This window comes from Liolophura sinensis, chromosome 4 (assembly GCF_032854445.1).
Source record: "Liolophura sinensis isolate JHLJ2023 chromosome 4, CUHK_Ljap_v2, whole genome shotgun sequence".
Lineage (NCBI taxonomy): Eukaryota > Metazoa > Mollusca > Polyplacophora > Chitonida > Chitonidae > Liolophura > Liolophura sinensis.
This window is the reverse complement of record NC_088298.1, coordinates 2,354,951-2,367,203: the sequence shown is the minus strand read 5'-3', so window position 1 is coordinate 2,367,203 and position 12,253 is coordinate 2,354,951. Positions and strand designations below refer to the sequence as shown.

The 12,253-nt window shown below is 38.7% G+C and overlaps 1 protein-coding gene across 1 annotated transcript in view; it reads right to left on the bottom strand.

Moving 5' to 3' along the window:
- LOC135464870 (uncharacterized) overlaps positions 1-3,784 on the bottom strand; it is a 48,007-nt gene extending 44,223 nt beyond the window's left edge. The window contains exons 1-2 of the mRNA XM_064742439.1: positions 3,603-3,784; positions 1,548-1,687 (exon numbers count right to left, since the gene is read on the bottom strand). Coding sequence (XP_064598509.1) covers positions 1,548-1,687; positions 3,603-3,638 — 176 coding nt within the window. The 5' untranslated portion in view covers positions 3,639-3,784. The remainder of the gene's footprint in view (positions 1-1,547; positions 1,688-3,602) is intronic.
- Positions 3,785-12,253: the final 8,469 nt, after the last annotated feature.

Here is a 12,253-nt window from a genome sequence, read left to right as displayed (position 1 = left end):
ACGACGAAGGTGCATGTATGTGTAATGTGCCTCCTTGTTGCAGGACGGATTTCCACCGCTCTTTTATTTAGTGCTGCTTCACTGAGACGACTTACCGAAGGCAAGTAAGCCGCCCCGCCCGACCCATTATACTGATACGGGTCAACCAGTTGTTGCACTATCCCCTTCGTGCTGAACGCCAAGCGAGGAAGTTACAACTTCCTCTTTTAAAGTCTTAGGTGTGACTCGATCAAGGATTGATCCTGGATCTACCGGTCCTGAAGCGGACCTGACCGTCTGACTTTTTGACTGTCTCAATGCTTGACTTTTTAGCTGTCTGAAGAATGATGGCTCTCCGACTATATGACTGTGACTGTTTGACTATGAGACTGTATGACTATCCAGCTGTCTGAAGAATGATGGCTCTCTGACTGTATTTGGCTGTTTGACTATGTGACTGTCTGACTGTATGACCATGTGACTGTTTGACTATCCAGCTGTCTGAAGAATGATGGCTCTCTGACTGTATGACTGTGACTGTCTGACTATGTGACTGTACGACTGTCTGACTGTATGACCATGTGACTGTTTGACTATCCAGCTGTCTGAAGAATGATGGCTCTCCGACTATATGACTGTGACTATTTGACTATGTGACTGTTTGACTATTCAGCTGTCTGAAGAATGATGGCTCTCTGACTGCATGACTGTGACTGTTTGACTATGTGACTGTCTCACTGTATGACTATGTGACTGTTTGACCATCCAGCTGTCTGAAGAATGATGGCTCTCTGACTGTGTTTGGTTGTTTGACTATGTGACTGTCTGACTGTCTCACTGTTTGACTATGTGACTGTTTGACTATCCAGCTGTCTGAAGAATGATGGCTCTCTGACTGTGTTTGGTTGTTTGACTATGTGACTGTACGACTGTCTGACTGTATGACCATGTGACTGTTTGACTATCCAGCTGTCTGAAGAATGATGGCTCTCTGACTGTGTTTGGTTGTTTGACTATGTGACTGTCTGACTGTTTGACTATGTGACTGTTTGACTATGTGACTGTCTGACTGTCTGACTGTTTGACTATGTGACTGTTTGACTATCCACCTGAAGAATGATGGCTCTCTGACTGTGTTTGGTTGTTTGACTATGTGACTGTCTGACTGTTTGACTATGTGACTGTTTGACTATCCAGCTGTCTGAAGAATGATGGCTCTCTGACCATGTGACTGTTTGACTATGTGACTGTCTGACTGTTTGACTATGTGACTGTCTGATTGTTTGACTATGTGACTGTTTGACTATGTGACTTTGACTATGTGACTGTTTGACTATGTGGCTGTTTGACTATGTGACTGTCTGACTGTTTGACTATGTGACTGTCTGACTGTTTGACTATGTGACTGTTTGACTATGTGACTGTTTGACTATGTGGCTGTTTGACTATGTGACTGTCTGACTGTTTGACTATGTGACTGTTTGACTATCCAGCTGAAGAATGATGGCTCACGATTATAACTAATCAGACACAGAATATATCTGTTACAAATAAAACTTAGCACTTACTTGAAGATAAACTCGAGCTGGGCCACTGCCATAGTACATGGCAATACCATGTGACCTATCCGAGTGGCCACCATTGGACAGATACACACCCCTGGAATTGGTGGCCCCCGTAAACTGAACCCACAGCATGAGTGTGTAGCCTAAACAGACAGACAAAATAGGTTCTTGCTTCACAGTAAATTGGTTGGTTTAACTCTGTATGCCATTAAGACAAACCTTACAGTAAATTATCCAAAAGTTCAGCATTTTTCGAGTGACACATTTTGCTAGATTCATCCACTATATAGAGCCACTTAGCAGGTTATTTTTTGGAGAAGTTTGATACATTTCTTATCAAAAATACTTTTGTGTTGCCATCAAATGTATCACTTTAACGCTTCTAAGTAATTCTGAATGTGCAATTTTACTTGCCTGACTTTAGGTGAAATACAGTATATTTATTAAGCGGAATTCGCTATTAATATGGACGGTGCCCTACCTATCAGTTCTGCTGTGCAAATTGAAATGTGTCAAAAAAGTAGCAGCTTTTGTCAACTATGTGCACACAGTGGAATTTCTATGCAATGTTCAACCACTGATGAATGGTTGAAAAATTACATGTACGTTACCCGCCCAATTTTATAACCTTTACCCTCTGCGTTCTCTCTCTCTCTCTCTCTCTCCGTCAGAATACATAAGCACATGTAGAAGGACTACAGTATTGTATCTAGTTGAGACTACACACAGGTGTTCCTCAAGATAGTGGCAAGCCAATGCACTGTGCTGATATTAGATCTGTCTTTAAATAGCAAGGCTAATCAATTTTTATTTATTTATTTATTTGATTGGTGTTTTACGCCGTACTCAAGAATATTTCACTTATACGACGGCGGCCAGCATTATGGTGGGAGGAAACCAGGCAGCGCTCGGGGGAAACCCACGACTATCGCAAGGCTGACCAAAGTTGATTTTGTAAACATGGGTGTGGTTCGAAGCATTAACACAAACTGTTACAAGAGAGGGTGATATTCTCCTGATGATCTGCCCAGACTATCACCGCAGACAAAGCAATTTAAGGCTGCTGAATATCAAGAATGATATCCCTGGTAAAATGTACTAACAGGTGAGGTCAAACTTTATCTGACCTAAAATTTCGTTCATCACTAAGATCAGAAGTCCATTACCGAGAAGTATGCAACATCCCTAAACCTAGTCTCCACGGCAACATCCCTAAACCTAGTCTCCACGCCAACATCCCTAAACCTAGTCTCCACGGCAACATCCCTAAACCTAGTCTCCACAGCACAGTACACACGCTACGTCATCTGTAGAAGCTCGCGCCACCTCGTAGAGAAATATACCAAACTCCTGGGAGGAAATTGTGAAATGAATTATGGGAAATCTAATTGTAAACGGCTGCCACAAGAACGGGCCACAACTTGAAACTGAAACTCTGTATTTAAAAAGTACAATTTCGATAATCATTGGAGGTATGGAGTTATAAATTCACTGCCTATTTTTATCTTTCCAACCAATGCTGAAACAATTACTATCCAAGACATTGTTATCCTTGTACAAAACTTTCCGTTGTCATAATTTTTTAAAGTCTATTTCAATACAACTGCGTTGGGATCCCACATTGCATCAGTCATTTCTCAAACATTAGCTCCACAATAGAGAGAAAATAAGTACATGGCTGCGGAGACAAGATATAGGTAAAGCTATAGGTAATGGACTTCTGCTAAGATATAGGAGTTGGTTGGAAAGTAGGGTGACATTCTACTGAGAAAATATAACTTTCAACACCAAAACTTATATTTTATGACCGTTATTTAAATCTAAACATTTTGTCCATCATTAAATTACATGTATTCGTTTTTGAGTATTTTGACTTTTGGTCGTAGCTTGGAAAATATGATCAGTCTACCAGAAAAATATCACTTTCAGCACCAAAACTTGTATTTTATAATCCTTATGTCTCAAAAAAATTTCAATTTTTGTGTAAAATTTTAAATTAAATACACAACTTTACACATATCATGAGAATAATGAATACATAGCAAAGTCTTGAGTTACCATTGGGACATTTATCCAGATCTCCAAAACACTCATATCGATGACCAGGGCCAGTAACTCTTAACCACTGCCTACGACCTTCAATAGCCAAGGCATTCTGGGACACGCCCCTGACCAACCGAGGCTCTCCATTGGCTGTGGCGTCGAGACCTGATGGATTGACAGCTGTATCTCCCACCAGAAAGTTCATAGGCAAGTGGTAATATGTGATGGCTCCTGAGAAGGAAAAGAGAGCACACAGTGTTATTAATTTAATTTGACAAAAACTGAGAGATCATAGTAAAGCGCACAGTGTGAAACAATGCTGTTTAAAATGCCTTACATGTCACAAATAATTAAGATGGCTCTCACTATGGAATATCATTATCATATGACTGCAAACCTGTTGAGTATGACACAAAAATATTTATTTATTTATTTAATAGTTGTTTTAAGCCATACTTAAGAATATTTCACTTATATGATGGCGGCCAGCATTATGGTGGAAGGATACTGGGTAGAGCCTGGGAGAAACCCACGACCATCCACAAGTTGCTGCAAGACCTTCCCACTAACATCTGGAGAGAAAGCTAGCCTAAGCTGGACTTGAACTCACAGCGAAAACATTGGTGAGAGGCTCCTTGGTCATTACACTGCGCTAGCGCACTAACCAAATGAGCCACGGAGGCCCCGACACAAAAATAAAAGCATACATACAGTATATACATGTACAATGTGGAACAGGGTTGGCTATTAAATTCAACATGTACTTGCTTTCTCTTTGGGGGCTGGGGTGGGGGGGGGGGAGAGACACAAAATCTGCACAAATACACATGCATCTCTTCGTACAGTGACAGTTGAGGTATATCCTATCTAGCATGATTACAATTCTTACGAACCTATTATGTATATGTTACATAATGCAACTCCTTCCCTTAATATGTATGCAATATAGGCTGTAACTGTTTAATTGTGAATTATATGACCAAAAGCTTGAAGCTTGACCATGTACCAATTTAAAACTAAAAAAATGTAGTATGGGGATTCTTAAAATACAAATGTATGTGTACATGATTAAATTTTGTGGCACTTCATTTGTTTCTTTTATCCAGGATTAAAAATGTGGTACCCATGAATTTTACACTTTGGTCTGAGTAGAGAGAACTAGAGTGTCTGGAGTAAACTGCGGACCTATGGCAGATATCTGACAAACCTCCTGACTACATCTGTAGCCGAACTATAACCAGAGCTGGATTTGAACCTGCACCCCCACTTGCATTGAAAGTTGCCAGAATACTGAGGGTTGCGTACATTTGTAGGTATGTGAACAATAACATGCAGATACATGTGGATGACCTTTATACACAGGTAAATTGTTTGACTGGTTCGTTAACACACCTGTGTCAAATCTCTTACTAAAACGGTCAATCAAATTGTCCATTACACAGCTTGTTGAACCTGATTTCATAGTCGCTAGACAAGACCCTAGCTCGCACTTCCAAGCCAAACTAGATACACACCTATTAACACATTTATGTTTACACATACATCTACAATACTGAATAGGCCCCATGGGCATTTGTAAAACAAGTTCTACAACACCTCGTTAGTGAATTATCCTTAATTGTTTCAGCCTGACACACATGTCCGTGGATCTACTGTGTGTTGGGTAACATTTTCAAGGGTTTTTGACACTGTATAATAAGCTAAAGTATGAACATGGACATCAAAATGCACAATGTTTAATGCTTTTTTTGTATGCAGCATATTTTAGAATATACAAGTAGTACATGTACATGTGAACAACATTTTTTCCAAATGCAGTAAATGAAAGGCTCAGAGAAACCATTATATGCCAAAAGAGATGTTAAGCCTTGATCATGATATCTGAATATCATCAGAATGATGCAACTAACAAAAGGTAATACCTGTACTTTTGGACATTTAGCCGCGACAAGCAAACTGTCTGTATGTTTGTTTTTCAGTTCGTCACATTTCAAGACATCCTATCGGTGAACAGGGTATATTTACAGGTCTATATACAGCAAACAACTGAAGGCCCTGATCCCAACTTTTATAGTTTGACATTGTGACCTATCATAAAGAAATTTTATAAATTGCAAATCAAAATGATGCTTTTTGAGATCGTTTTAGTCTGTGAATGAGAAGAATTTGCAGGAAAATTTTTTTAAGTCATATTACAGCTTAATACGTTTGTGACACAGCAATCAAATAAATAAGTAATTTAAATATTTAGGTCCGTATTGAGTTTGTTCTGGAAACAGCTGAGAGCTCCACTCCGAGCTCAGTGTTCTATTTTTAATATCTAATGAAGGCTTTTGCCAGAACTACATACCCTTACATTGACAGAGCTTACAAAAACAGAAAGCATGCACGCACTTGAACAGTGCAGCCACTGTAATTCTCAGCCTTGTCAACTTGCCAAGATCCCTATCGTGCATGTTCAGTCAGCCTTCATGCATGTACAGCAGCTGTTTATAGTGATCTTTACAGGACTGGCCTACAGTGCAGCTACCATTCAAATTTACCTTCTTCACAAACTATGCCAACAATGGATGCATGAATAGGCAGAAATCAAAAACCTATCCCATACTTTGTTTTATAAGTATGACAATATGAAATACTCTAAACACAGAGCTTCAGGTTCCAGGCTGTATGTATTTATTTACTAGTATTTGTTTGGTGTTTTACATAGTACTCAAGAATATTTCGCTTTTACGATGGCGGAAAGCATTATGGTGGGAGGCGGGCAACCCATTACCATTTGCAGGCTGCTGCAGACCTTCCCACTTACAGTCAGAGAGGAAGCCAACATGAATTGGACTTGAACTCTCATCGGTGAGAGGCTCTAGTATCATTGCGCAATGCTGGCATGCTAACCAACTTTGCTACGTAGGTTGCGGACTGTGGTACTGTTACCTGTTCAGTTTGCGTTGCATGTATGTACATACATGTATGAGCCGTTGATCGCCGTTTTGGTAAATTAAAGTTTCTTACGAATCTTGTGGAGCTGACTCAGAGAGCACTGCTGCCTGTTCTCAAAAGTATGTCTGATCTGACTTTAATAATTATGAAAAATACTTTCATAAACCTTGTGTTTTAACACGTTCCAGAAAAAGAATTTAGGAAAAAATTGCTCTGATACAATACGGTACAAGCTAACATTTGAAAATGGATAACAGCATGAGCTTTACTTTACTTGTTCTCTTCTGAAGCAGACATGTCTTTGTTTCTTGTTTCTTTGTTTCTTTACCGAGTTACATCAGTAGTACAGTATTATGCCCATTAACACACAACATGGCTAAATGTTGAGGGTACATTGAACTTTATCTACAACTGTCAATAAATTTGTTTAACACACTTAAAACATTCAATATTGCTATGGCATAAAATTTTCCTCTGCTAAAATATTGATTATTTTCTTATTTATGTCATTCGTGCTCTACGCTCGTGCTCACGCATGTATGACAGCAGCCAGCATTAGGGTGGGAGGAAACTGGGCAGATCCCAGTTTGGGTCGATCATAGAGGTAGAACATTTACATGTTTATATACTTATATCTAATTATTTCTACCTCCATGGGCAGAATACATCATGACTTTGTTGACGCAGATTACATAGTGCACATGGTAGTACGATAATTGACATCCATTGCATAGGAAGCAGTAAATCTGGCCACAATGTACAGTGTGGCCAGAAAACATGTAACATGTAACTAACTAACTCCCCCACTGAGTCCGGCACCATTCAGTCGCACCTGCTGGACACAGTTATCTCCCTTTACATCCTTGTGTTGTAACAGACCTGAGGACTTTATTTGATGACCTCACAGGGCTTTGTGTTTGAACAGTCCGAGTTTGCCAGCTCCTAGGCCGTAAATGGGTCAACGTGCCAAGAGCTCTGGCAAACAGTTGTAACAAATTTCTTTTTTGGGGCAGAAACAGTTCGCTAGTAATCTTGCACTGAAAACCCCTGTGCCCTTTCAAAGAGCTACTGCACTAATCCGCCACTGCTCAAATGTAAGGATTTTGTTACTGGATTAATTTGTAATAAGCAATGAGGATTAAACTTCTAACAAGCATTCATGCACTTGGCAGCCTTGCCCTGGAGATAAAAACTTACTATTTGCTGGCTGTACATGACCACCTTGATGTATTCAGATTGTGAAGAATCAGATGAAATTTTATGTGAATCACATATAACTTCACCTCATTTTTCACCAACTGATCACCCTGATGTACATGTACATGTAACTTCACCTCATTTTTCACCAACTGATCACCTTGATGTACTGAGATTGTGAAGAATCAGATGAAATTTTATGTGAATCACATATAACTTCACCTCATTTTTCACCAACTGATCACCCTGATGTACATGTACATGTAACTTCACCTCATTTTTCACCAACTGATCACCTTGATGTACTGAGATTGTGAAGAATCAGATGAAATTTTATGTGAATCACATATAACTTCACCTCATTTTTCACCAACTGATCACCCTGATGTACATGTACATGTAACTTCACCTCATTCTTCACCAACTGATCACCTTTATGTATTCGATTGTGAAGAATCAGATGAAATTTTATATGAATCACATATAACTTCACCTCATTTTTCACCAACTGATCACCCTGATGTACATGTACATGTAACTTCACCTCATTTTTCACCAACTGATCACCTTGATGTACTGAGATTGTGAAGAATCAGATGAATTTTATATGAATCACATATAACTTCACCTCATTTTTCACCAACTGATCACCCTGATGTACATGTACATGTAACTTCACCTCATTTTTCACCAACTGATCACCCTGATGTACATGTACATGTAACTTCACCTCATTTTTCACCAACTGATCACCCTGATGTACATGTACATGTAACTTCACCTCATTTTTCACCAACTGATCACCTTGATGTACTGAGATTGTGAAGAATCAGATGAAATTTTATATGAATCACATATAACTCCACCTCATTTTTCACCAACTGATCACCCTGATGTACATGTACATGTAACTTCACCTCATTTTTCATCAACTGATCATGTACATATGCGTTTCGCAAATAGGGCAAAACAGTTAGTCAAAATAGTTTGTTAAAAACACCATGAAGATTTCGGCAATTTGCATGTAATTAATATGACGCAGGCCCTTATGAAAGAATTGTCATCAGGCAAATCAAACTATAAGCTGTAAAAACAGGTGGACAATCACGTTCACAAATTTTCCAGAGAAGAATGCATGACGATATTAGGCCATACCAATTTGTAGTTAAAAAATGAAAATATTTATTTATTTGATTGGTGTTTTACGCCGTACTCAGGAAATATTTCAATTATACTACAGCCAACATTATGGTGGGAGGAAACTGGGCACAACACGGGGAAACCCATGAACTTCCGCAGGTTGCTGCCAGACCATCCCACATACGGAAAAATAAAGATAAAATGGAGAAATATCTAATATGCAGACGTGGTGTGAATGAAGGAGCGGATTTTCAGTTTTTCTCTTTCCCCCCCCCCCCCCCCCATTTTTTAAGAGCCAGCTGACCAGTTAAACACAGAATAAAATAGGTGAAACCAAACTATAACAGAATTCCAGGTATCACTAAACCACCCTCAGGGAAGTTACACATCAAGGTGAAGATTAAGGCTGTCACCTGTACTTGTCAAGACTGGAATAATCAATCTCATTAAGACTTCCTTGTACCTGGACTTGCGACAGCTTGCTACACAGTTAGTAAAATACCACAGCCTGTCCCACTTTGATACACATGACAGCAAACTACACCTGCACATGAGCATCATAAAAACACACACAAGAGACATTTTGTCGAAATTAAAGTTTACACCCAAATTAAAGGATACGTGAAAAGGAACCACAAAACAAAGATTACGTTTCTATGCCAACTGGAAAAAATTACACCCCGGAATTTTGTTCACCAATTTCATTTGAGAGGTATTTTTATACCTATTAATTACCCCTCTATATTACGCAGATTTTTTGTCAGATTTTTTTCAGAAATTATGTCATGGTTGATCTTGCTCGGAGCCCAATGAACCATAACGCTACAGTGTGGGCAAGGTGATAATCTCTGATGTCACAGTTGCAAGCTGCTTAATTTCTGGCTAACCGGTGGGGCGTTAAGAAAACTGTACATTGAAATCATTTTTACCACCCAAAGTGAAAGCTGAAAAATTTGTTTGTACTGTTATTTGTTATCATACATGATAATCTGCACATTAAGAATAAAACCGAGGCATTTCATGTATCCTTTAACAGAAAGACCCATTGCACATGTAAATATACGGGGCCAAATTAACATTCAATCCGCAATTATCAATATCAACAAATCATTATGAATATCGATAATTGATAATATTGATATCCTTAAATGAATTATCAATATTGAAAAATCATTGTGTATATTGACAAATAGCTGCATTCACCATACTGATAAATAGTTTGCTAAATGAATTACTGATATCGATACATTATTTAACGACATAGTACTCTCCTTTAGACAACACCAATTTAATTTGTTTTATGAACACAATAAATCTTTTCCCCATGTCGTCAGAGGGCATAAAACAAAAGTTGGAAGTCTTCTGCTGAGCACATATTTACATGTACATGACTGGAAAGCTTTGAAACACACGAAAATCATAAAACTGTTAGGTACCTGCGAATAGACCAAATAAAAAGGTTTATTTTTAGTTTATTTTTATTCCATTTCTGGATTATTTTAGATGTAGTTCGAATGTAAAACACAAAATATAATTGGTGTGACCTTACTCCACCTACGTATAGCTTGGTCCTGGAGTAGTTCAAAATCTATGACATTTTTAGGTGGTATTAAAAATTCATGAGCATGACTGACTGTGGACATACAAGCTACATCAGCTACATCAGCTACACCTGTCAGCTTTTTCACCAGTCTGACTCTCACATCAGCTCAACATTTTTCAGACTATTGGCACAATGTTGAGGAATGTTGACTGGTCTAAGCTTGGCTAGCATTTGACCAGTGGCCAGATTGGGTAAAGCAAACTCTGACCAGTAGCTTGACACCAGTCTAACACAAGCCTTAAGAAGGTTACAGGTTTACGCTTCTTCCATCTGTCTAATCAGGCTACACGTTCTATATCAAACAACCAGCAACCCTTAAGACCACCTTGTCTAACGCCAGTCTAAATGTTCAAAATATTACCCTGAAAAATATGGTTCTCATCACTGATTCAAGCAGTCATGATTTCTAAACACCTATTACCCCAGGAACACTTACAAACCTCATCCATATCTAATTATTCATGATTTCTAAACGCCGTACTCAACAATATTTCACTTATACGATGGCGGCCAGCATTATGGTGCGTGGAAACCCACGACCACCCACAGGTTGCTGACAGACCTTCCCACGTACGGCCGGAGAGGAAGCCAGCATGAGCTAGACTTGAACTCACAGCGACCGCATTGGTGAGAGACTCCTGGCTCATTACGCTGCACTAGTGCACTAACCAACTCAGCCCTGGAGGCCCCGTGGTATAGTATTAGTCACAAGTAGACTCATGTTCCCTCAAATGAGAACAACCTGGAACCACGAGGCATGTGACAAATATTCATTGTAAAAATGCATTTGCAAAAGCACATAAAGGTCTTAACATGATACTTTATGATGCCAACACTAAGGTTTTTCTGATAACAAATCAATCAAACTTTGCAAAGAGATCTCAAAAGGTCCGAAGGTGGATGAATCAGTCAAAATCAAAGACCTGTCACTTGGTAAAAGCTAAACTTTATTTGTTCATTTTATTTTTTTAACTGGTGTCTTACACTGTACTCAAGAATTTTTCACTTATATGATAGCAGCCAGCATTTTGCTGGGAAGAAACCGGGCTTGTGACCATCCACAGGTTTCTGTCAGACAAAACATTGCTCCAAAAGGTAACGGAACACAGGGAAACAAAACATTATTTCAAAAGGTAATGAACACAGGGAACAAAACGTTATATCAGATGGTAATGAAACAAAGGAAGCAAAACTTCAAAAAGGCAGCCCTAAGCTGTATAATGCTGTCAAAATAACCATAAATGTACAATAACCACACCGCCTGTGTACACTCTACACTATATACATACATGTACTTGTACATAAATTCACAGCATATATGTACATGTATGTATAGGCCTACTTTGACAGTAGCAGAAAGTCCGATGGTAATATCTACATAGTAACACAGCCGACATGATGATGATGCTGCTGCATTTTGAGAACGGATGTCTATCTATAATGATATCAGAACTTTACGATGACTCACTCCCAACTGCATGTATAGCTTAAACACATCATGGTGACTGTCTACATACACTATATACATGCACCGAGAGATGTGAGATCATGAGATCAAACTGGTTAACCTAAATATCATATTCAAAAAATTGCCCCTGTATAACAAAATATGTACATGTACTTTATGTAAAAATATGTATGCTTCAAGTTCAAGCACTGTTTGTGTCTAAATTTAATATTTATTTAATTATTTGATACGTTTTTTCTGTCGTACTCAAGAATACATGTATTTCACATACACGACACATTCAACATTATGGTGGAGAGAACACCGGGTAGAGCCTTG